The sequence below is a fragment of the Chiloscyllium plagiosum genome, unplaced genomic scaffold (genome assembly GCF_037043375.1).
Source record: "Chiloscyllium plagiosum isolate Xiang-an unplaced genomic scaffold, Cpla_swu_hap1 HiC_scaffold_38, whole genome shotgun sequence".
Taxonomy (NCBI): domain Eukaryota; kingdom Metazoa; phylum Chordata; class Chondrichthyes; order Orectolobiformes; family Hemiscylliidae; genus Chiloscyllium; species Chiloscyllium plagiosum.
Genome location: NW_028270176.1, coordinates 32,933,389 through 32,954,552, shown reverse-complemented (window position 1 = coordinate 32,954,552; position 21,164 = coordinate 32,933,389). Strand labels below are relative to the sequence as shown.

General features: G+C 53.0%; 1 protein-coding gene across 1 annotated transcript in view; it reads right to left on the bottom strand.

Moving 5' to 3' along the window:
• Window positions 1–21,164, bottom strand: part of LOC122547443 (uncharacterized) — a 73,180-nt gene that overhangs the window by 23,722 nt on the left and 28,294 nt on the right. Inside the window, exon 2 of the mRNA XM_087980750.1 lies at window positions 3,743–3,938. Coding sequence (XP_087836876.1) covers window positions 3,743–3,791 — 49 coding nt within the window. The 5' untranslated portion in view covers window positions 3,792–3,938. The remainder of the gene's footprint in view (window positions 1–3,742; window positions 3,939–21,164) is intronic.

Genomic DNA, 21,164 nt, shown 5'->3' with positions numbered 1-21,164 from the left:
TACGACTCTATGATTCTAAGAAGGGGATGGATGTAGTTCTCAGGGTTAAAGGGATCAATGGAGGGGGGGGGGGGGGGCAGAAAGTGGGAGCAGGGGATTGAGTTGGAGTGAACAGCAGAGCAGGCTGGAAGGGCCGAACGGCCTACTCTTACCCCCATTTCCACTTTGTTTCAATGTTTGAAGATGTAAAGGTTTGTTTTTTATTAACAGACTAGAGTCAGTTCTTGTCATTAACATGTCGGTCAGTGCACAGCCAACAGAAACATGAATATTTAAAACGATATGGAATTGTGTGTTCCCAGTGTTTCTGGGTCTGGTCGACTGTCTGGCAAATGGCCCACTCCTCTGCCCTGAATGATGATACCCTCTATGGACGGGGAGTGCCAAACCATTTTCCTTTCGTTTGTGGGATGTGGATGTCACTGACTGGGCCCCGTCCCTAGTTGCCCCCCCCTTGAGAAGGTGGGGGTGAGCTGCTTTCTTGACCCGCTGCAGTCCACGTGCTGTAGGGTAGACCCACAATGTCCCTGAGGGAGGGAATCCCAGGATTCTGACCCAGCCAGACTGAAGGAACTCTCTAGAAACCCTCTTCCTGCACAATACTCTGAGATTGACCATGTTCGTCTTTCAACTCTGTGCCACATTTTAGCCACCCCCTACCCCCCCACCTGAAGTTGTCAATTCGGACCACCCCCCTCCCCCCAAGAGTCACTAAGACCACCTCTGTAAACATCGCCTGAGTTGTGGCCCGCTCTGGGCTCATCGGCTGGGGAAGCCCTCATCAGTGCTTTTGTCACCTCCGGACTTGGCCAATTTCCTACTCTGGCCTCTTCCACAGCTTTCAGCCCTTCACCTTTGGTGACTGTGCCTCCCTTGACTAGGCCTGGACCTTTGGACGTCCATCGTACACCCTTCACCAGCAACACCCCCTCTTCCCCTCCACAACTCCAACGCCCATCAATCCAGCGGCACCTCTGTCCTCTCCCACCCTGGACGCTTCAGCGTCAAGCCTTACTTGTGACGTTTCACGCGGCCCGTCTCAGGACACTTTGTTTCTCTAAAGGTGCTAGACAAATGCAGATTTTCTTTCATGTGTGGGATGTGACCGGGCCCAGAATTTATTGCCCATTCCTACTTGCCCCTTGAGAAGGTGGGACTGCGACCAGACCTGGGTGACTCGGTGGAAGGCAGGGGGTAGCAAGCAGTGAGGGGGAGTTGATGACGTGCTGGCCTTCCTAGCGAGAGGATTGGAGTATTGCAGTGAGGGCGTCTTGCTGCAGTTACCCAGGGCCTTGGTGAGGCCACTCCTTGGGGACTGTGTGCAGTTTCGGTCTCCTAGTCTTGAGGGAGGGACATTCCCGCTATTGAGGGATCCCAGCGAAAGTTCACCAGACTGATTCCCGGGAATGACACATGAGGGAAGGTTGGATCGACTGGGCTTGGACTCACTGGAATTTAGGGGAATGTGGGGGTAGATTCTCATAGAAACGTATACAATCCTGGTGGGACTGGACAGGCTGGATGTGGGAGAAATGTTGGGGGAATCCAGAACTAGGGGGTCACAGTCTAAGACTAAAGGGGGAAGCCATTCTGGACTGAGATGAGGGGGAATTTCTTCACTCAGGGAGTTGGGAACCTGTGGAATTCTGTCCCACAGGAAGCTGCTGGGGGCCAGTTCATTGGATATATCCAAGAGGGAGCTGGATGTGGGTCATGGGGCTAAAGGGATCAAGGGGAGAGGGTGGGAATGGGATCCTGAGATTGTACAGTCAGCCATGATCGTAGTGGATGGTGGTGCAGGCTGGAAGGGCCGAGTGGCCTACTCCTTCTCCTTCGTTCTTGGTAGATTGAAGGGTGTAAAAGGAAGTGAGGAAGGAAGTATAGTTGAGGCAGGCGTTGGCAGTGTCGGAGATGAAAGAAGAGAACTCTATGCTGTTTCCGACACCCCTCAGGGGCCAGGGTTACATAATCCCGATCAGACATATGTTCCCTTTGTGTTTTGCACGGAAATCTTGCACAAGGCTGTAATTATTTTCTGCGCTCAGTGCATCAAAAACAGAAGTTCAGATGACAAGGACAGGTCTGTGCACACACACATTTCATTTGTTTTCTTGAGAGCAATGGCCAGCGATATTCCTTTGGAACTTCAGAGAGATTAACCATCACGTCCCATCAGCTTGAACACAGCTCATCAAACCATCTGCGTGTCCAAAGGTTATAGAATTTGCCACTTGATCTCTTCCTTGCATAACTCCACGAAAGTCAACTGTGCATTTTGGGAAAGCATATCAAGGCAGGACTTATATCCTTAATGGGAAGGTCTTAGGGAGCATTGCCATGGAGTGCAGGTACATAGCTCCTTGAAAGTGGAGTCGCAGGTAGATAGGATAGTGAAGAAGGTGTTTGGTATGCTTTCCTTTATTGGTCAGAGTATTGAGTACAGGAGTTGGGAGGTCATGTTGCGGCTGTACAGGACATTGGTTAGGCCACTGTTGGAATATTGCGTGCAATTCTGGTCTCCTTCCTATCGGAAAGATATTGTGAAACTTGAAAGGGTTCAGAAAAGATTTACAAGGATGTTGCCAGGGTTGGAGGGTTTGAGCTACAGGGAGAGGCTGAACAGGCTGGGACTGTTTTCCCTGGAGCGTCGGAGGCCGAGGAGTGACCTTATAGAGGTTTATAAAATCATGAAGGGCATGGATAGGGTAAATAGGCAAAGTCTTTTCCCTGGGGGTGGGGGAGTCCAGAACTAGAGGGGCATAGGTTTAGGGTGAGAGCAGAAAGATATAAAAGAGACCTAAGGGGCAATTTTTTCCCCCAGAGGGTGGTACGTGTATGGAATGAGCTGCCAGAGGAAGTGGTGGAGGCTGGTACAATGACAACATTTAACAGGCATTTGGATGTATATATGAATAGGAAGGGTTTGGAGGGATATGGGCCGGGTGCTGGCAGGTGGGACTAGGTTAATTTAGGGTATCCAGTCAGCATGGACGAGTTGGACCGGATGTGTGTGTTTTTATGCTATATGAGTCTGTGACATAACCCTGAGATAGACAGACAGACAGACAGACACAGAAACAGTTAACTGTATGGATAGATGGATACTCAGATAGATAGAGAGATAAATATGCAGAGAGACACGCAGACAAATGGTCAGATAGATACAGAGACGCACACCCAGATAGACAGATAGAAAGACGGACAGACACACAGACACGGATTGTTTGATGGATACATATTTAGCAAGTGGGACAACAGATAAACAGTTAGACAGAGAAACAGACAGAAAGATAGCCAGGCACACACACAGACACAGACACACACACACTCACACACACTCACACACACAGACACAGACACACACACACTCACACACACTCACACACACAGACACACACACACTCACAGATAGACAGACAAACAGACACACACACAGACACACACACTCACACACACAGACACACACACACTCACAGCTAGACAGACAAACAGACATACACACACACGCGCACACAGACAGACAGACACACATGCACATGCACACAGACACACAGATAAACAGACACACACACACACACACACACACACACACACACACACACACACACACACACACACACACACACACACACACACACACACACACACACACACACACACACACACAGCCACACAGGTGGAAAAACAGAGACCGAGAACTGAAAAGCAGGTGGGTATCGAGATGCTCAGATAATGTCCCTACCTGGAGAAATCGCTCTGAAGATGAGGAGATGCCAGATGACAGAATCCATTGCCCTCAGTGTCGGTGTGGAGAATGCTGAGGGTGCAGTAACAGCTGCTGACTATACAGGCTTCCGCGTGCTGTGGAGACTGAGCTGCTGTATACTGTACTCCACCAATGAGACTGGCCATCACTTATCACTGATCTGTGCTGAGAGCTGGGGTGACACGAAGACTCACACTTAGCTGAAACTCTACAAACTGTTTCACCTAAAGCCTGAAGATGGTAATGTAATCAGAAATGCTGTGATTTTCGTGTTGTCTGATAATCCTGTGGATTGCTCTATTTTTTTTCTCGAACGGAGATCACTGACCCTTTCCCTGACCATTGCAAGGTCTCTCCCTCATGTTGGAGCTCTGCACATTTTATGATTCTCACTCACTCCAAGACGGGAAGAGAATATCAGATCAAGTCGGTTTACAGGTAAGTGAAATGTCTGTAGAGAGGTGACGGCATCACACAAAGATTTAAGAAATTAGATTACTCACAGTGTAGAAACAGGCCCTTCGGCCCAACAAGTCCACACCGACCCTCCGAAGAACAACCCACCCAGACCCGTTGCCCTACACCTAACACTATGGGCAATTTAGCATGGCCAACTCACCTGACCTGCACAGTTTGGGACTGAGGGAGGAAACCCACGCAGACACGGGGAGAATGTGCAAACTCCACACAGACAGTCACCTGAGGCAGGAATTGGACCCGGGTCTCTGGCGCTGTGAGGCGGCAGTGCTAACCACTGTGCCGCCCAAAGACAGAGGAACACGACTGAAAGAGACTGATCTAACTCCAATCCCCATCCATCTGTATGCCACCTCCCCTCACCACAGTTTCGCCACTTCCCACACATTACCCTGCCAACCAGAGCCAACCCCACCACCATCCTCCCCAGCACCCCTCCCCCGAACACCTCTCCCGCCAGTGTCGCCAAATCTTTGGATCCAATGTGGCCTGTCGGAAATTTCTTCCAGTTAAATATTGGCAAGGCTTCAGCCCTTGTTTCCTCGCCCCCACGCCTGGCCTCCGGATCCGTTCCCCTCTCTTATCGAGATGTGGAATCTACAGGAGCTATGGGGGCTTTAGCCACACGTAGAAAATGGGGGCAGGAGGAGGCCATTCAGCCCCTTCGAGCCTGCTCAGCCGGTCAATATGATCATGGCTGACCGTCCAGCTCAGTCCCCTGTTCCCAGTTTTGGCCCACATCCCTTCAGCTCTAAGGATTGTGTTGAACACCATGAAAACCTTCAATGTTTAGGCGTCAAGCCCCTTCCGTGGCAGAAAGTTCCAGAAAACTCCCCCACTCTCTGGGTGAAGACACTTCGAATGTAGAGCAGTACAGCCCAGGATCAGGCCCTTCGGCCCATCAGGCTGTGCCGAACATGATGCTATATTAAACTAATCCCCTTCTGCCTGCCCTTGGTCCATACCCCTCCATTCCTTGTATATCCATGTGTTTATCTAAAAGCCCCTTAAATGCTCCTGCCTCCCACCCCCCCCCTCCCCCCCCCACCGGCAGTGTGTTCCACACTCCTATCCCTCTCTGGGTAAAAAACCCTCACATCCCCTTTGAAGTTTCCCCTCTCACCTTAAATCCCCCTTGTATTACACATTTCCACTCAGGGATAAAGATTCTAACTGTCAAATCCTATCTCAGCATCTCACAATGTTATAGGCTTCTATCAAGTCTCCCCTCAGCCTCCAGGGAGAACAGCCTGAGGTTTTCCAGCCTTTCCTTATAGCTCCTACCCTCTAATCCCAGCAGCATCCTGGCAAACCCCTTCTGCGCCCTCTCCCAAGCCTCCCCATCCTTCCTGGAATGTGGCGACCAGAACTGAACCCAGTTCTCTCAATGCGGCCTAACTAAAATCTGATAAAGCTGCAGCCTGACATCCCGACTCATGTACTCAGTTACCCGAGCAATAAAAGGCAAGCACGCTATACACCTTCCACCCCACCCTATCTACTTGTGTGGCCACTTTCAGGGAGCGGTGGACTTGAACCCCAACATCCCTCTGTACATCAACGCTGTGCATCAATCATCTCACCTCAGTCCTACCCTGTATCGTTCGAGTGCGTGTTCCAGAACATTCCATTGTTTAATACTGATTGGAAGTTTGTTAATGGTTTATAACTGATCTAATTCCACCACAATTCTCTCAGATTACCTGACAAATTTGAGACGGGAATGTGAATGAAAAGCCACTTTAATCCTCACACACAAAATGACCGAGATAACATTTCAGTTTGGACAGACAACTAGCAGTTGACTTCTCTATCGGACAAGTAGCAGGTAATGCCCACCTCGAACTGACAGAGTCTACCAACTTCACCATGACGTTCAGTGACGACCATTTTATCTCCCGCAATCAACATCCTGGGGATTATTATTATTGACCAGAAGCTCAACTGACCATATAAATAACGTGGCTGCAAGAGTAGGACCGAAGTCTGTAATGTCGGAAGTGAGGAACACACATCCTGTCAACTCGATCTCTGCTTCTCATACTTTTATAGACTAATATCAAGTCGCCCCTCGGCCTCTGTTGATGCAGAGAAAAAAAACCGAGGTTCTATAGACACCCCCTAATCCAGGCCTCATCCCTGGGAAACCTCCACATCCTCCCTGTAACCAAGCAACCCAAAACCTGTCCCACCATCGACAAGGCCCAAGGCAGGAGGGTGAGGGAATACACCCCCCTTGCCCCCGGATGGGGGCAGCTCCAACAACACTCGAGAAGCTCGACACCATCCAGGGACAAAGCAGCCCCACACCCACAAACATCCCCTCCCCCCTTCCCCCCACCGACGCTCAGTAAAAGCAGTGTGTACCATCCCCTCCCTCCCCCCACCGACGCTCAGTAACAGCAGTGTGTACCATCCCCTCCCTCCCCCCACCGACGCTCAGTAACAGCAGTGTGTACCATCCCCTCCCTCCCCACCGATGCTCAGTAACAGCAGTGTGTACCATCCCCTCCCTCCCCCCACCGACGCTCAGTAATAGCAGTGTGTACCATCCACTCCTTCCCCCACCGACGCTCAGTAACAGCAGTGTGTACCATCCCCTCACTCCCCCCCACCGACCCTCAGTAACAGCAGTGTGTACCATCCCCTCACTCCCCCCACCGACGCTCAGTAACAGCAGTGTGTACCATCCCCTCCCTCACCCCCACCGATACTCAGTAACAGCAGTGTGTACCATCCCCTCCCTCCCCCCCACCGACCCTCAGTAACAGCAGTGTGTACCATCCCCTCACTCCCCCCACCGACGCTCAGTAACAGCAGTGTGTACCATCCCCTCACTCCCCCCACCGACGCTCAGTAACAGCAGTGTGTACCATCCCCTCCCTCACCCCCACCGATACTCAGTAAGAGCAGTGTGTACCATCCCCTCACTCCCCCCCACCGACCCTCAGTAACAGCAGTGTGTACCATCCCCTCTCTCTCCCCACCGACCCTCAGTAACAGCAGTGTGTACCATCCCCTCCCTCCCCCACCGACCCTCAGTAACAGCAGTGTGTACCATCCCCTCCCTCCCCCCACCGACGCTCAGTAACAGCAGTGTGTACCATCCCCTCCCTCCCCCCACCGACGCTCAGTAACAGCAGTGTGTACCATCCCCTCCCTCACCCACCGACGCTCAGTAACAGCAGTGTGTACCATCCCCTCACTCCCCCCCACCGACCCTCAGTAACAGCAGTGTGTACCATCCCCTCTCTCTCCCCACCGACCCTCAGTAACAGCAGTGTGTACCATCCCCTCCCTCCCCCACCGACCCTCAGTAACAGCAGTGTGTACCATCCCCTCCCTCCCCCCACCGACGCTCAGTAACAGCAGTGTGTACCATCCCCTCCCTCCCCCCACCGACGCTCAGTAACAGCAGTGTGTACCATCCCCTCCCTCACCCACCGACGCTCAGTAACAGCAGTGTGTACCATCCCCTCCCTCACCCACCGACCCTCAGTAACAGCAGTGTGTACCATCCCCTCCCTCCCCCCACCGATACTCAGCAACAGCAGTGTGTACCATCCCCTCCCTCCCCCCACCGACGCTCAGTAACAGCAGTGTGTACCAACCCCTCCCCCCACCGACCCTCAGTAACAGCAGTGTGTACCATCCCCTCCCTCCCCCCACCGACGCTCAGTAACAGCAGTGTGTACCATCCCCTCCCTCCCCCCACCGACGCTCAGTAACAGCAGTGTGTACCATCCCCTCCCTCCCCCCACCGACGCTCAGTAACAGCAGTGTGTACCATCCCCTCCCCACCCCCCACCGACGCTCAGTAACAGCAGTGTGTACCATCCCCTCCCTCCCCCCACCGACGCTCAGTAACAGCAGTGTGTACCATCCCCTCCCTCCCCCCACCGACCCTCAGTAACAGCAGTGTGTACCATCCCCTCCCTCCCCCCACCGACGCTCAGTAACAGCAGTGTGTACCATCCCCTCCCTCCCCCCACAGACGCTCAGTAACAGCAGTGGGTACCATCCCCTCCCTCCCCCACCGACGCTCAGTAACAGCGGTGTGTACCATCCCCTCACTCCCCCCCACCGACGCTCAGTAACAGCACTGTGTACCATCCCCTCCCTCCCCCCACCGACACTCAGTAACAGCAGTGTGTACCATCCCCTCCCTCCCCCCCACCGATGCTCAGTAACAGCAGTGTGTACCATCCCATCCCTCCCCCCACCGACGCTCAGTAACAGCAGTGTGTACCATCCCCTCCCTCCCCCCACCGACCCTCAGTAACAGCAGTGTGTACCATCCCCTCCCTCCCTCCACCGACGCTCAGTAACAGCAGTGTGTACCATCCCCTCCCTCACTCCACCGACGCTCAGTAACAGCAGTGTGTACCATCCCCTCCCTCCCCACACCGACCCTCAGTAACAGCAGTGTGTACCATCCCCTCCCTCCCACCCCCACCAATGCTCAGTAACAGCAGTGTGTACCATCCCCTCCCCACCCCCCACAGACACTCAGTAACAGCAGTGTGTACCATCCCCTCCGTTCCCCACCGACGCTCAGTAACAGCAGTGTGTACCATCCCCTCCCTCCCCCCACCGACGCTCAGTAACAGCAGTGTGTACTATCACCTCCCCCCACCGACGTTCAGTAACAGCAGAGTGTACCATCCCCTCCCTCCCCCCACTGACGCTCAGTAACAGCAGTGTGTACCATCCCCTCCCTCCTCGACCACCGACGCTCAGTAACAGTAGTGTGTGTACCATCCCCTCCCTCCCCCACCAAGGCTCAGTAACAGCAGTGTGTACCATCCCCTCCCTCCCCCACCGACCCTCAGTAACAGCAGTGTGTACCATCCCCTCCCTCCCCCACCGACGCTCAGTAACAGCAGTGTGTACCATCCCCTCCCTCACCCCCACCGATACTCAGTAAGAGCAGTGTGTACCATCCCCTCACTCCCCCCCACCGACCCTCAGTAACAGCAGTGTGTACCATCCCCTCTCTCTCCCCACCGACCCTCAGTAACAGCAGTGTGTACCATCCCCTCCCTCCCCCACCGACCCTCAGTAACAGCAGTGTGTACCATCCCCTCCCTCCCCCCACCGACGCTCAGTAACAGCAGTGTGTACCATCCCCTCCCTCCCCCCACCGACGCTCAGTAACAGCAGTGTGTACCATCCCCTCCCTCACCCACCGACGCTCAGTAACAGCAGTGTGTACCATCCCCTCACTCCCCCCCACCGACCCTCAGTAACAGCAGTGTGTACCATCCCCTCTCTCTCCCCACCGACCCTCAGTAACAGCAGTGTGTACCATCCCCTCCCTCCCCCACCGACCCTCAGTAACAGCAGTGTGTACCATCCCCTCCCTCCCCCCACCGACGCTCAGTAACAGCAGTGTGTACCATCCCCTCCCTCCCCCCACCGACGCTCAGTAACAGCAGTGTGTACCATCCCCTCCCTCACCCACCGACCCTCAGTAACAGCAGTGTGTACCATCCCCTCCCTCCCCCCACCGATACTCAGTAACAGCAGTGTGTACCATCCCCTCCCTCCCCCCACCGACGCTCAGTAACAGCAGTGTGTACCATCCCCTCCCCCCACCGACCCTCAGTAACAGCAGTGTGTACCATCCCCTCCCTCCCCCCACCGACGCTCAGTAACAGCAGTGTGTACCATCCCCTCCCTCCCCCCACCGACGCTCAGTAACAGCAGTGTGTACCATCCCCTCCCTCCCCCCACCGACGCTCAGTAACAGCAGTGTGTACCATCCCCTCCCCACCCCCCACCGACGCTCAGTAACAGCAGTGTGTACCATCCCCTCCCTCCCCCCACCGACCCTCAGTAACAGCAGTGTGTACCATCCCCTCCCTCCCCCCACCGACGCTCAGTAACAGCAGTGTGTACCATCCCCTCCCTCCCCCCACCGACCCTCAGTAACAGCAGTGTGTACCATCCCCTCCCTCCCCCCACCGACGCTCAGTAACAGCAGTGTGTACCATCCCCTCCCTCCCCCCACAGACGCTCAGTAACAGCAGTGGGTACCATCCCCTCCCTCCCCCACCGACGCTCAGTAACAGCGGTGTGTACCATCCCCTCACTCCCCCCCACCGACGCTCAGTAACAGCAGTGTGTACCATCCCCTCCCTCCCCCCACCGACACTCAGTAACAGCAGTGTGTACCATCCCCTCCCTCCCCCCCACCGACGCTCAGTAACAGCAGTGTGTACCATCCCCTCCCTCCCCACACCGACGCTCAGTAACAGCAGTGTGTACCATCCCCTCCCTCCCTCCACCGACGCTCAGTAACAGCAGTGTGTACCATCCCCTCCCTCCCCACACCGACCCTCAGTAACAGCAGTGTGTACCATCCCCTCCCTCCCACCCCCACCAATGCTCAGTAACAGCAGTGTGTACCATCCCCTCCCCACCCCCCACAGACACTCAGTAACAGCAGTGTGTACCATCCCCTCCGTTCCCCACCGACGCTCCGTAACAGCAGTGTGTACCATCCCCTCCCTCCCCCCACCGACGCTCAGTAACAGCAGTGTGTACTATCCCCTCCCCCCACCGACGTTCAGTAACAGCAGAGTGTACCATCCCCTCCCTCCCCCCACTGACGCTCAGTAACAGCAGTGTGTACCATCCCCTCCCTCCTCTACCACCGACGCTCAGTAACAGTAGTGTGTACCATCCCCTCCCTCCCCCACCGAGGCTCAGTAACAGCAGTGTGTACCATCCCCTCCCTCCCCCACCGACCCTCAGTAACAGCAGTGTGTACCATCCCCTCCCTCCCCCACCGACCCTCAGTAACGGCAGTGTATACCATCCCCTCCCTACCCCCACCGACACTCAGTAACAGCAGTGTGTACCATCCCCTCCCTCACCCCCACCGACACTCAGTAACAGCAGTGTGTACCATCCCCTCCCTCCCCCACCGAGGCTCAGTAACAGCAGTGTGTACCATCCCCTCCCTCCCCCACCGACGCTCAGTAACAGCAGTGTGTACAATCCCCTCCCTCCCCCACCGACGCTCAGTAACAGCAGTGTGTACCATCCCCTCCCTCCCCCACCGACGCTCAGTAACAGCATTGTGTACCATCCCCTCCCTCCCCCACCGACGCTCAGTAACAGCAGTGTGTACCATCCCCTCCCTCCCCCACCGACGCTCAGTAACAGCAGTGTGTACAATCCCCTCCCTCCCCCACCGACGGTCAGTAACAGCAGTGTGTACCATCCCCTCCCTCCCCCACCGACGCTCAGTAACAGCAGTGTGTACCATCCCCTCCCTCCCCCACCGACGCTCAGTAACAGCAGTGTGTACAATCCCCTCCCTCCCCCACCGACGCTCAGTAACAGCAGTGTGTACAATCCCCTCCCTCCCCCACCGACGCTCAGTAACAGCAGTGTGTACAATCCCCTCCCTCACCCACCGACCCTCAGTAACAGCAGTGTGTACCATCCCCTCCCCCCCCACCGACGCACAGTAACAGCATTGTGTACCATCCCCTCCCCCCCCACCGACGCTCAGTAACAGCATTGTGTACCATCCCCTCCCCCCCCACCGACCCTCAGTAACAGCAGTGTGTACCATCCCCTCCCTCCCCCCCACCGACGCACAGTAACAGCAGTGTGTACCATCCCCTCCCCCCCCACCGACGCTCAGTAACAGCAGTGTGTACCATCCCCTCCCCCCCCACCGACGCTCAGTAACAGCAGTGTGTACCATCCCCTCCCCCCCCCACCGACGCACAGTAACAGCATTGTGTACCATCCCCTCCCCCCCCACCGACGCTCAGTAACAGCAGTGTGTACCATCCCCTCCCTCCCCCCACAGACGCTCAGTAACAGCAGTGGGTACCATCCCCTCCCTCCCCCCACAGACGCTCAGTAACAGCAGTGGGTACCATCCCCTCCCTCCCCCACCGACGCTCAGTAACAGCAGTGGGTACCATCCCCTCCCTCCCCCACCGACGCTCAGTAACAGCAGTGGGTACCATCCCCTCCCCCCCCACCGACGCACAGTAACAGCAGTGTGTACCATCCCCTCCCTCCCCCCACAGACCCTCAGTAACAGCAGTGGGTACCATCCCCTCCCTCCCCCACCGACGCTCAGTAACAGCGGTGTGTACCATCCCCTCACTCCCCCCCACCGACGCTCAGTAACAGCAGTGTGTACCATCACCTCCCTTCCCCACCGACGCTCAGTAACAGCAGTGTGTACCATCCCCTCCCTCCCCCCACCGACGCTCTGTAACAGCAGTGTGTACCATCCCCTCCCTCCACTCCACCGACGCTCAGTAACAGCAGTGTGTACCATCCCCTCCCTCCCCCCACCGACGCTCTGTAACAGCAGTGTGTACCATCCCCTCCCTCCACTCCACCGACGCTCAGTAACAGCAGTGTGTACCATCCCCTCCCTCCCCCCACCGACCCTCAGTAACAGCAGTGTGTACCATCCCCTCCCTCCCCCCACCGACACTCAGTAACAGCAGTGTGTACCATCCCCTCCCTCCTCCACCACCGACGCTCAGTAACAGCAGTGTGTACCAGCTGCAAGATGAGATCGTGGCTGGGAGCAGGGTGTGTATGTGTGTGTGTGTGTGTGAGAATGTGTGTGTGAGTGTGATTGTGAGTGTGTCTGTGTGTGTTGCTGTGTGTGCGTGTGTGAGTGTGAATGTGAGTGTGTGTGTGAGTGTGTGTGAGTGTGTGTATGTCTGTGTGTGTCTCTGTGTGTGCGTGTGTGTGAGTGTGTGTGTGATTGTGTGTATGTGAGTGTGTATGTGTGAGTGTGTGAGAGCATGTGAGTGTGCTTGTGAGTGTGTGGGTGAATGTGTGTATGTGTTGGTGAATGAGGGTGAATGTGGGTGTGAGTGTGTGAGTGTGTGTTTGCGTGAGTGTGTGTGCGTGAGAGTGTGTGCATGTGAGTGTGTCTATGTTTTCGTGTGTGTGAGAGAGTGTATATCTGTGTGTGGGTGTGTGTGTGTGTATGTGAGTGTGTGAGAGATTGTGAGTGAGAGTATGTGTGTGAGCCTATGTCTGTGTGTGTTTGTATGTGTTAGTGTGTTTGTGTGCTTGAGTGTGTGATTGTGTGTGAGTGTTTGTGATTGTGAGTATGTGTGTGGGTGTGCGAGTGTGTGTGTGAGTGTGCGTGTATGAGTATATGTATGAGTGTGTGTGTGAGTGTGTACGTGTGTGTGTGTCTGTGTCTGTGTGTGTGTGTGAGAGTGTGAGATTGTGTGTGAGAGTGTGCGTGTGAGTGAGTGCGTGTGAGTGTGTGTGTGTGTGTGTACGTGTGAGTGTGTGTGTGAGTGTGTGTGTGAGTGTGTGTGTGAGAGTGTGTGTGTCAGTGTGTTCAAGTGTGCGCGAGTGTGTGTGTGACTGTGTGAGTGAGTGTGTGTGTGTGTCTGTGTGTTTGTACGTGAGTGCGGGTATGTGAGTGTGTGAGAGTGTGTGAGTGAGAGTGTGTGTGTGAGTATGTGTGTGTGAGTTTGAATGGGTGTGTGTGTGTGTGAGTGTGCGCGTGCGCGTGTATGATTGAGTGTGTGTGTTTGAGTGTGTGTTAGTGTGAGTGTATGTGTGACTGCGAGTGTGTGTGTGAGTGTGTGTGTGAGAGTGTGTGTGTGAGTGTGTGTGTCTGTGTGTGTGTCTGTGTGTGTCTGTGTGTGTGTGAGTGTGTGCGAGTGTGTGAGTGTGTGTGTGTGAGTGTGAGCATGTGTGTGTGGGAGTGTATATGTGTGTCTGTGTGTTTGTGTGTGTGTGTGAGTGTGTGTGAGTGTGTGAGTGTGTGTGTGTGAGTGTGTGTGTGCGTGTGCGTGTCTGTGTATGAGTGTGTGTGCGAGTGTGTATGTGTGTTTGTGTGCGCGTGAGTATGTGTGAGTGTGTGTGTGAGTGTGTGAGTGTGTGTGAGTGTGTGTTAGTGTGTGAATGTGCCTGTGTTTGTATGCGTGTGTGTGTGCGTGTGTCTGTGTGTTTGTATGTGCTAGTGTGTGTGTGCGTGAGTGAGAGCGCGTGAATGTGAGTGTGAGTGTGTGTGACTGAGTGTGTGAGTGCGAGTATGTGCGTGTGAGTGGGCGTGTGTGTGTTTGTGAGAGTGAGTGTGTGAGTGTCTGTGTGTTGGTGCGCATGAGTTTGTGTGTGTCTGTGTGTGCGTGTGTGTGAGTGTGTGTGTGAGTGTGTGAGTGGGTGTGAGTATGTGAGTGTGCGAGAGTGTGTGTGAGTGTGAGTGTGTGTGTCTGTGTGTATTTGTATGTGCTAGTGTGTGTGTGCGTGAGTGTGTGTGAGTGTGTGAGTGGGCGTGTGTGTGTGTGTGTGAGAGTGAGTGTGTGAGTGTCTGTGTGTTGGTGCGCATGAGTGTGTGTGTGTCTGTGTGTGCGTGTGTGTGTGAGTGTGTGTGAGTGGTGTGAGTATGTGAGAGTGCGAGAGTGTGTGAGTGTAAGTGTGAGTGTGTGTGTCTGTGTGTATTTGTATGTACTAGTCTGTGTGTGTGTGAGTGTGAGTGCGTGAGTGTGAGTGTGTGTGAGTGATTGTATGTGAGTGCAAGTGTGTGTGAGAGGGCGTGTGTGTGTATGAGAGAGTGAGTGTGTGTGTGAGTGTGAGTGTGTGTGTGTCTGTGTGTGTGTGTTTGAGTGTGTGAGTATGAGTGTGCGTGAGTGTGTGCGTGTGAGTGTGTGTGTGAGTATGTGAGTGTGTAAGTGTGTGTGAGTGTGTGTGTGAGTGTGTGTGAGTTGGTGTGCATGAGTATGTGAGTATGTGAGTGTGTGTGAGTGTGAGTGTGAGTGTGAGTGTGTCTGTGAGTGTGTGTGTGTGTGTGTGTGAGTGTGCGTGTCTGTGTGTGTTTGCATGTGTGAGTGTGTGTGTCTCTGTGTGTGCATGAGTGTGTATTTGTGTCTGTGAGTGTGTGTGTGAGTGCGTTTGTGTGTGAGTGTGTGTGAGTGTGTTTGTGTGTCTGTGTGTGAGTGAGCGTGTATGTCTGTGTGTGAGTGTGTGTGTGGGTGTGAGTGAGTGTGTGTGAGTGTGTATGTGTCTCTGTGTGTGCGTGAGAGTATAAGTGTGTGTGTCTGTGAGTGTGTTTGCGAGTGTGTGTGAGTGCGAGTGTGTGTGAGTGGGTGTGTGCGTGTGAGTGAGCGTGAGTGTGTGTGTGTCTGTGTGTGAGTGTGTGTGTGAGTGTGTATGTCTGTGTGTGAGTGCGGGTGTGAGTGTGTGTGTGAGTGTGTCTGTGTGATTGTGTGTGTGAGTGTGTGTGTGAGTGTATGAGAGTGTTTGAGTGTGTGTGTGTGTCTGTGTATGTCTGTATGTATGATTGTGTGTGAGTGCATGTGTGCGATTGTGTGTGTGAGTGTGTGTGTGAGTGTATGAGAGTGTTTGAGTGTGTGTGTGTGTCTGTGTGTGTCTGTATGTGTGATTGTGTGTGTGTGAGTGTATGAGTGTGAGTGTGTGTGTGAGTGTGTGTGTGAGTGTGTGTGTGTGAGTGTGTGTGTGAGCATGTGTGTATCTGTGTGCGTGTGTGTGTGAGTATGTGAGTATGTGTGAGTGTGTGTGTGAGTGTGAGTGTGTGTGAGTGTATGTGTGTGAGTGGGTGTGTGCGTGTGTGTATATCTGTGTGTGTGTGTGTGAGTGTGAGAGCTTGTGTGCGAGTGTGTATGTGTCTGTGTGTGAGAGTGTGTCTGTGTGAGTGAGTATGTCTGTGTGTGAGTGTGGGTGTGAGTGAGTGTGTATGTGTTAGTGTGTGTGGGTGTGTGTGTCTGTGTGTGTCTGTATGTGTGTTTGTGTGTGTGAGTGTGTGTGTGTGAGTGTGTGTCTATGTGTTTGTATGTGTGAGTGTGTGTGTGTCTCTGTGTGTGCGTGAGTGTGTATTTGTGTCTGTGAGTGTGTGTGTGAGTGCGTTTGTGTGTGTGAGTGCGTTTGTGTGTGTGTGAGTGGGTGTGAGCATGTGTGTGTGTCTGTGTGTGAGTGTGTGTGTGTGAGAGTGTGTGTGTGTCTGTGTGTTCCAGTGTGCGCGAGTGTGTGTGCCTGTGTGTGTGTGAGTATGTGTGTGTGAGTGTGTGCGAGTGTGGATGTGATTGTGAGTGTGTGTGTGTGAGTGTGTGTGTGCCTGTGTGTGTGTCTGTGTGTGTGAGTGAGTGTGAATGTGGGTGTGAGTGTGTGAGTGTGAGTGTGTGTGTGTGTGACTGTGTGAGTGAGTGTGGGTGTGTGAGCATGTGTGTGTGTCTGTGTGAGTGTGTGTGTGTGTGTGAGTGTGTGTGTGAGCATGTGTGTGTCTGTGTGTGTGTGTGAGTGTGAGTGTGTGTGTGTATATGTGTGAGTGTGTGAGTGCGTGTGTGTATATGTGTGTGTGTGAATGTGTGTGTGAGTGTGAGAGCTTGTGTGCGAGTGCATGTGTGTGTGTGTATATGTGTGTGTATGTGTCTGTGTGTGTGTCTGTGTGAGTGTGTATGTCTGTGTGTGAGTGTGTGTGAGTGTGGGTGTCAGTGAGTGTGTTTGAGTGAGTGTGTCTGTGTGTGTCTGTATGTGTGATTGTGTGCGTGAGTGTGTGTGTGTGAGTGTGCGTGTCTGTGTGTGTTTGTGTGTGTGAGTGTGAGAGCTTGTGTGCGAGTGTGTATGTGTCTGTGTGTGAGAGTGTGTCTGTGTGAGTGTGTATGTCTGTGTGTGAGTGTGTGTGAGTGTGGGTGTGAGTGAGTGTGTATGTGTTAGTGTGTGTGGGTGTGTGTGTCTGTGTGTGTCTGTATGTGTGTTTGTGTGTGTGAGTGTGTGTGTGTGAGTGTGTGTCTATGTGTTTGTATGTGTGAGTGTGTGTGTGTCTCTGTGTGTGCGTGAGTGTGTATTTGTGTCTGTGAGTGTGTGTGTGAGTGCGTTTGTGTGTGTGTGAGTGGGTGTGAGCATGTGTGTGTGTCTGTGTGTGAGTGTGTGTGTGTGAGAGTGTGTGTGTGTCTGTGTGTTCCAGTGTGCGCGAGTGTGTGTGTCTGTGTGTGTGTGAGTATGTGTGTGTGAGTGTGTGCGAGTGTGGATGTGATTGTGAGTGTGTGTGTGAGTGTGTGTGTGCCTGTGTGTGTGTCTGTGTGTGTGAGTGAGTGTGCGCGTGTATGATTGAGTGTGTGTGTTTGAGTGTGTGTTGGTGTGAGTGTATGTGTGACTGCGAGTGTGTGTGTGAGTGTGTGTGTCTATGTGTGTGTGAGAGTGTGTGTGTGAGTGTGTGTGTCTGTGTGTGTGTCTGTGTGTGTCTGTGAGTGTGTGCGAGTGTGTGAGTGTGTGTGTGAGTGTGAGCATGTGTGTGTGGGAGTGTATATGTGTGTCTGTGTGTTTGTGTGTGTGTGTGAGTGTGTGTGAGTGTGTGTGTGTGAGTGTGTGTGTGCGTGTGCGTGTCTGTGTATGAGTGTGTGTGCGAGTGTGTATGTGTGTTTGTGTGCGCGTGAGTATGTGTGAGTGTGTGTGTGAGTGTGTGAGTGTGTGAGTGTGTGTGAGTGTGTGTTAGTGTGTGAATGTGTCTGTGTTTGTATGCGTGTGTGTGTGCGTGTGTCTGTGTGTTTGTATGTGCTAGTGTGTGTGTGCGTGAGTGAGAGCACGTGAATGTGAGTGTGAGTGTGTGTGACTGAGTGTGTGAGTGCGAGTATGTGCGTGTGAGTGGGCGTGTGTGTGTTTGTGAGAGTGAGTGTGTGAGTGTCTGTGTGTTGGTGCGCATGAGTTTGTGTGTGTCTGTGTGTGCGTGTGTGTGAGTGTGTGTGTGAGTGTGTGAGTGGGTGTGAGTATGTGAGTGTGCGAGAGTGTGTGTGAGTGTGAGTGTGTGTGTCTGTGTGTATTTGTATGTGCTAGTGTGTGTGTGCGTGAGTGTGTGTGAGTGTGAGTGTGAGTGTGTGTGACTGAGTGTGTGAGTGCGAGTATGTGTGTGTGAGTGGGTGTGTGTGTGTGTGTGTGTGAGAGTGAGTGTGTGAGTGTCTGTGTGTTGGTGCGCATGAGTGTGTGTGTGTCTGTGTGTGCGTGTGTGTGTGAGTGGTGTGAGTATGTGAGAGTGCGAGAGTGTGTGAGTGTAAGTGTGAGTGTGTGTGTCTGTGTGTATTTGTATGTACTAGTCTGTGTGTGTGTGAGTGTGAGTGCGTGAGTGTGAGTGTGTGTGAGTGATTGTATGTGAGTGCAAGTGTGTGTGAGAGGGCGTGTGTGTGTATGAGAGAGTGAGTGTGTGTGTGAGTGTGAGTGTGTGTGTGTCTGTGTGTGTCTGTGTGTGTGTGTTTGAGTGTGTGAGTATGAGTGTGCGTGAGTGTGTGCGTGTGAGTGTGTGTGTGAGTATGTGAGTGCGTAAGTGTGTGTGAGTGTGTGTGTGAGTGTGTGTGAGTTGGTGTGCATGAGTATGTGAGTATGTGAGTGTGTGTGAGTGTGAGTGTGAGTGTGAGTGTGTCTGTGAGTGTGTGTGTGTGTGTGAGTGTGCGTGTCTGTGTGTGTTTGCATGTGTGAGTGTGTGTGTCTCTGTGTGTGCATGAGTGTGTATTTGTGTCTGTGAGTGTGTGTGTGAGTGCGTTTGTGTGTGAGTGTGTGTGTGAGTGTGTTTGTGTGTCTGTGTGTGAGTGTGTGTGTGAGCGTGTATGTCTGTGTGTGAGTGTGTGTGTGGGTGTGAGTGAGTGTGTGTGAGTGTGTATGTGTCTCTGTGTGTGCGTGAGAGTATAAGTGTGTGTGTCTGTGAGTGTGTTTGCGAGTGTGTGTGAGTGCGAGTGTGTGTGAGTGGGTGTGTGCGTGTGAGTGAGCGTGAGTGTGTGTGTGTCTGTGTGTGAGTGTGTGTGTGAGTGTGTATGTCTGTGTGTGAGTGTGTGTGAGTGCGGGTGTGAGTGTGTGTATGAGTGTGTCTGTGTGATTGTATGTGTGAGTGTGTGTGTGAGTGTATGAGAGTGTTTGAGTGTGTGTGTGTGAGTGTGTGTGTGTATGATTGTGTGTGAGTGCATGTGTGCGATTGTGTGTGTGAGTGTGTGTGTGAATGTATGAGAGTGTTTGAGTGTGTGTGTGTGTCTGTGTGTGTCTGTATGTGTGATTGTGTGTGTGTGAGTGTATGAGTGTGAGTGTGTGTGTGAGTGTGTGTGTGAGTATGTGAGTATGTGTGAGTGTGTGTGTGAGTGTGAGTGTGTGTGAGTGTATGTGTGTGAGTGGGTGTGTGCGTGTGTGTGTGTATATCTGTGTGAGTGTGTGTGTGAGTGTGTGTGAGTGTGAGAGCTTGTGTGCGAGTGTGTATGTGTCTGTGTGTGAGAGTGTGTCTGTGTGAGTGTGTATGTCTGTGTGTGAGTGTGGGTGTGTGAGAGTGTGTGTGTGTCTGTGTGTTCCAGTGTGCGCGAGTGTGTGTGTCTGTGTGTGTGTGAGTATGTGTGTGTGCGAGTGTGGATGTGATTGTGAGTGTGTGTGTGTGAGTGTGTGTGTGCCTGTGTGTGTGTCTGTGTGTGTGAGTGAGTGTGAATGTGGGTGTGAGTGTGTGAGTGTGAGTGTGTGTGTGTGTGACTGTGTGAGTGAGTTTGGGTGTGTGAGCATGTGTGTGTGTCTGTGTGAGTGTGTGAGTGTGTATGTGTTAGTGTGTGTGGGTGTGTGTGTCTGTGTGTGTCTGTATGTGTGTTTGTGTGTGTGAGTGTGTGTGTGTGAGTGTGTGTCTATGTGTTTGTATGTGTGAGTGTGTGTGTGTCTCTGTGTGTGCGTGAGTGTGTATTTGTGTCTGTGAGTGTGTGTGTGTCTGTGTGTGTGTGAGTATGTGTGTGTGCGAGTGTGGATGTGATTGTGAGTGTGTGTGTGTGAGTGTGTGTGTGCCTGTGTGTGTGTCTGTGTGTGTGAGTGAGTGTGAATGTGGGTGTGAGTGTGTGAGTGTGAGTGTGTGTGTGTGTGACTGTGTGAGTGAGTTTGGGTGTGTGAGCATGTGTGTGTGTCTGTGTGAGTGTGTGAGTGTGTGTGTGAGTGTGTGTGTGAGCAGGTGTGCGTCTGTGTGCATGTCTGTGTGTTTGTGTGCGTGAGTATGTGTGTGTGTGTGTGAGTGTGAGTGTGTGTGTGAGTGTATATGTGTGAGTGTGTGAGTGCGTGTGTGTATATGTGTGTGTGTGAATGTGTGTGTGAGTGTGAGAGCTTGTGTGCGAGTGCATGTGTGTGTGTATATGTGTGTGTATGTGTCTGTGTGTGTGTGTCTGTATGAGTGTGTATGTCTGTGTGTGAGTGTGTGTGAGTGTGTGTGTCAGTGAGTGTGTTTGAGTGAGTGTGTCTGTGTGTGTCTGTATGTGTGATTGTGTGCGTGAGTGTGTGTGTGTGAGTGTGCGTGTCTGTGTGTGTTTGTGTGTGTGAGTGTGTGTGAGTGTGAGAGCTTGTGTGCGAGTGTGTATGTGTCTGTGTGTGAGAGTGTGTCTGTGTGAGTGTGTATGTCTGTGTGTGAGTGTGTGTGAGTGTGGGTGTGAGTGAGTGTGTATGTGTTAGTGTGTGTGGGTGTGTGTGTCTGTGTGTGTCTGTATGTGTGTTTGTGTGTGTGAGTGTGTGTGTGTGAGTGTGTGTCTATGTGTTTGTATGTGTGAGTGTGTGTGTGTCTCTGTGTGTGCGTGAGTGTGTATTTGTGTCTGTGAGTGTGTGTGTGAGTGCGTTTGTGTGTGTGTGAGTGGGTGTGAGCATGTGTGTGTGTCTGTGTGTGAGTGTGTGTGTGTGAGAGTGTGTGTGAGTCTGTGTGTTCCAGTGTGCGCGAGTGTGTGTGTCTGTGTGTGTGTGAGTATGTGTGTGTGAGTGTGTGCGAGTGTGGATGTGATTGTGAGTGTGTGTGTGTGCCTGTGTGTGTGTCTGTGTGTGTGAGTGAGTGTGAATGTGGGTGTGAGTGTGTGAGTGTGAGTGTGTGTGTGTGTGACTGTGTGAGTGAGTGTGGGTGTGTGAGCATGTGTGTGTGTCTGTGTGAGTGTGTGAGTGTGTGTGTGAGTGTGTGTGTGAGCATGTGTGT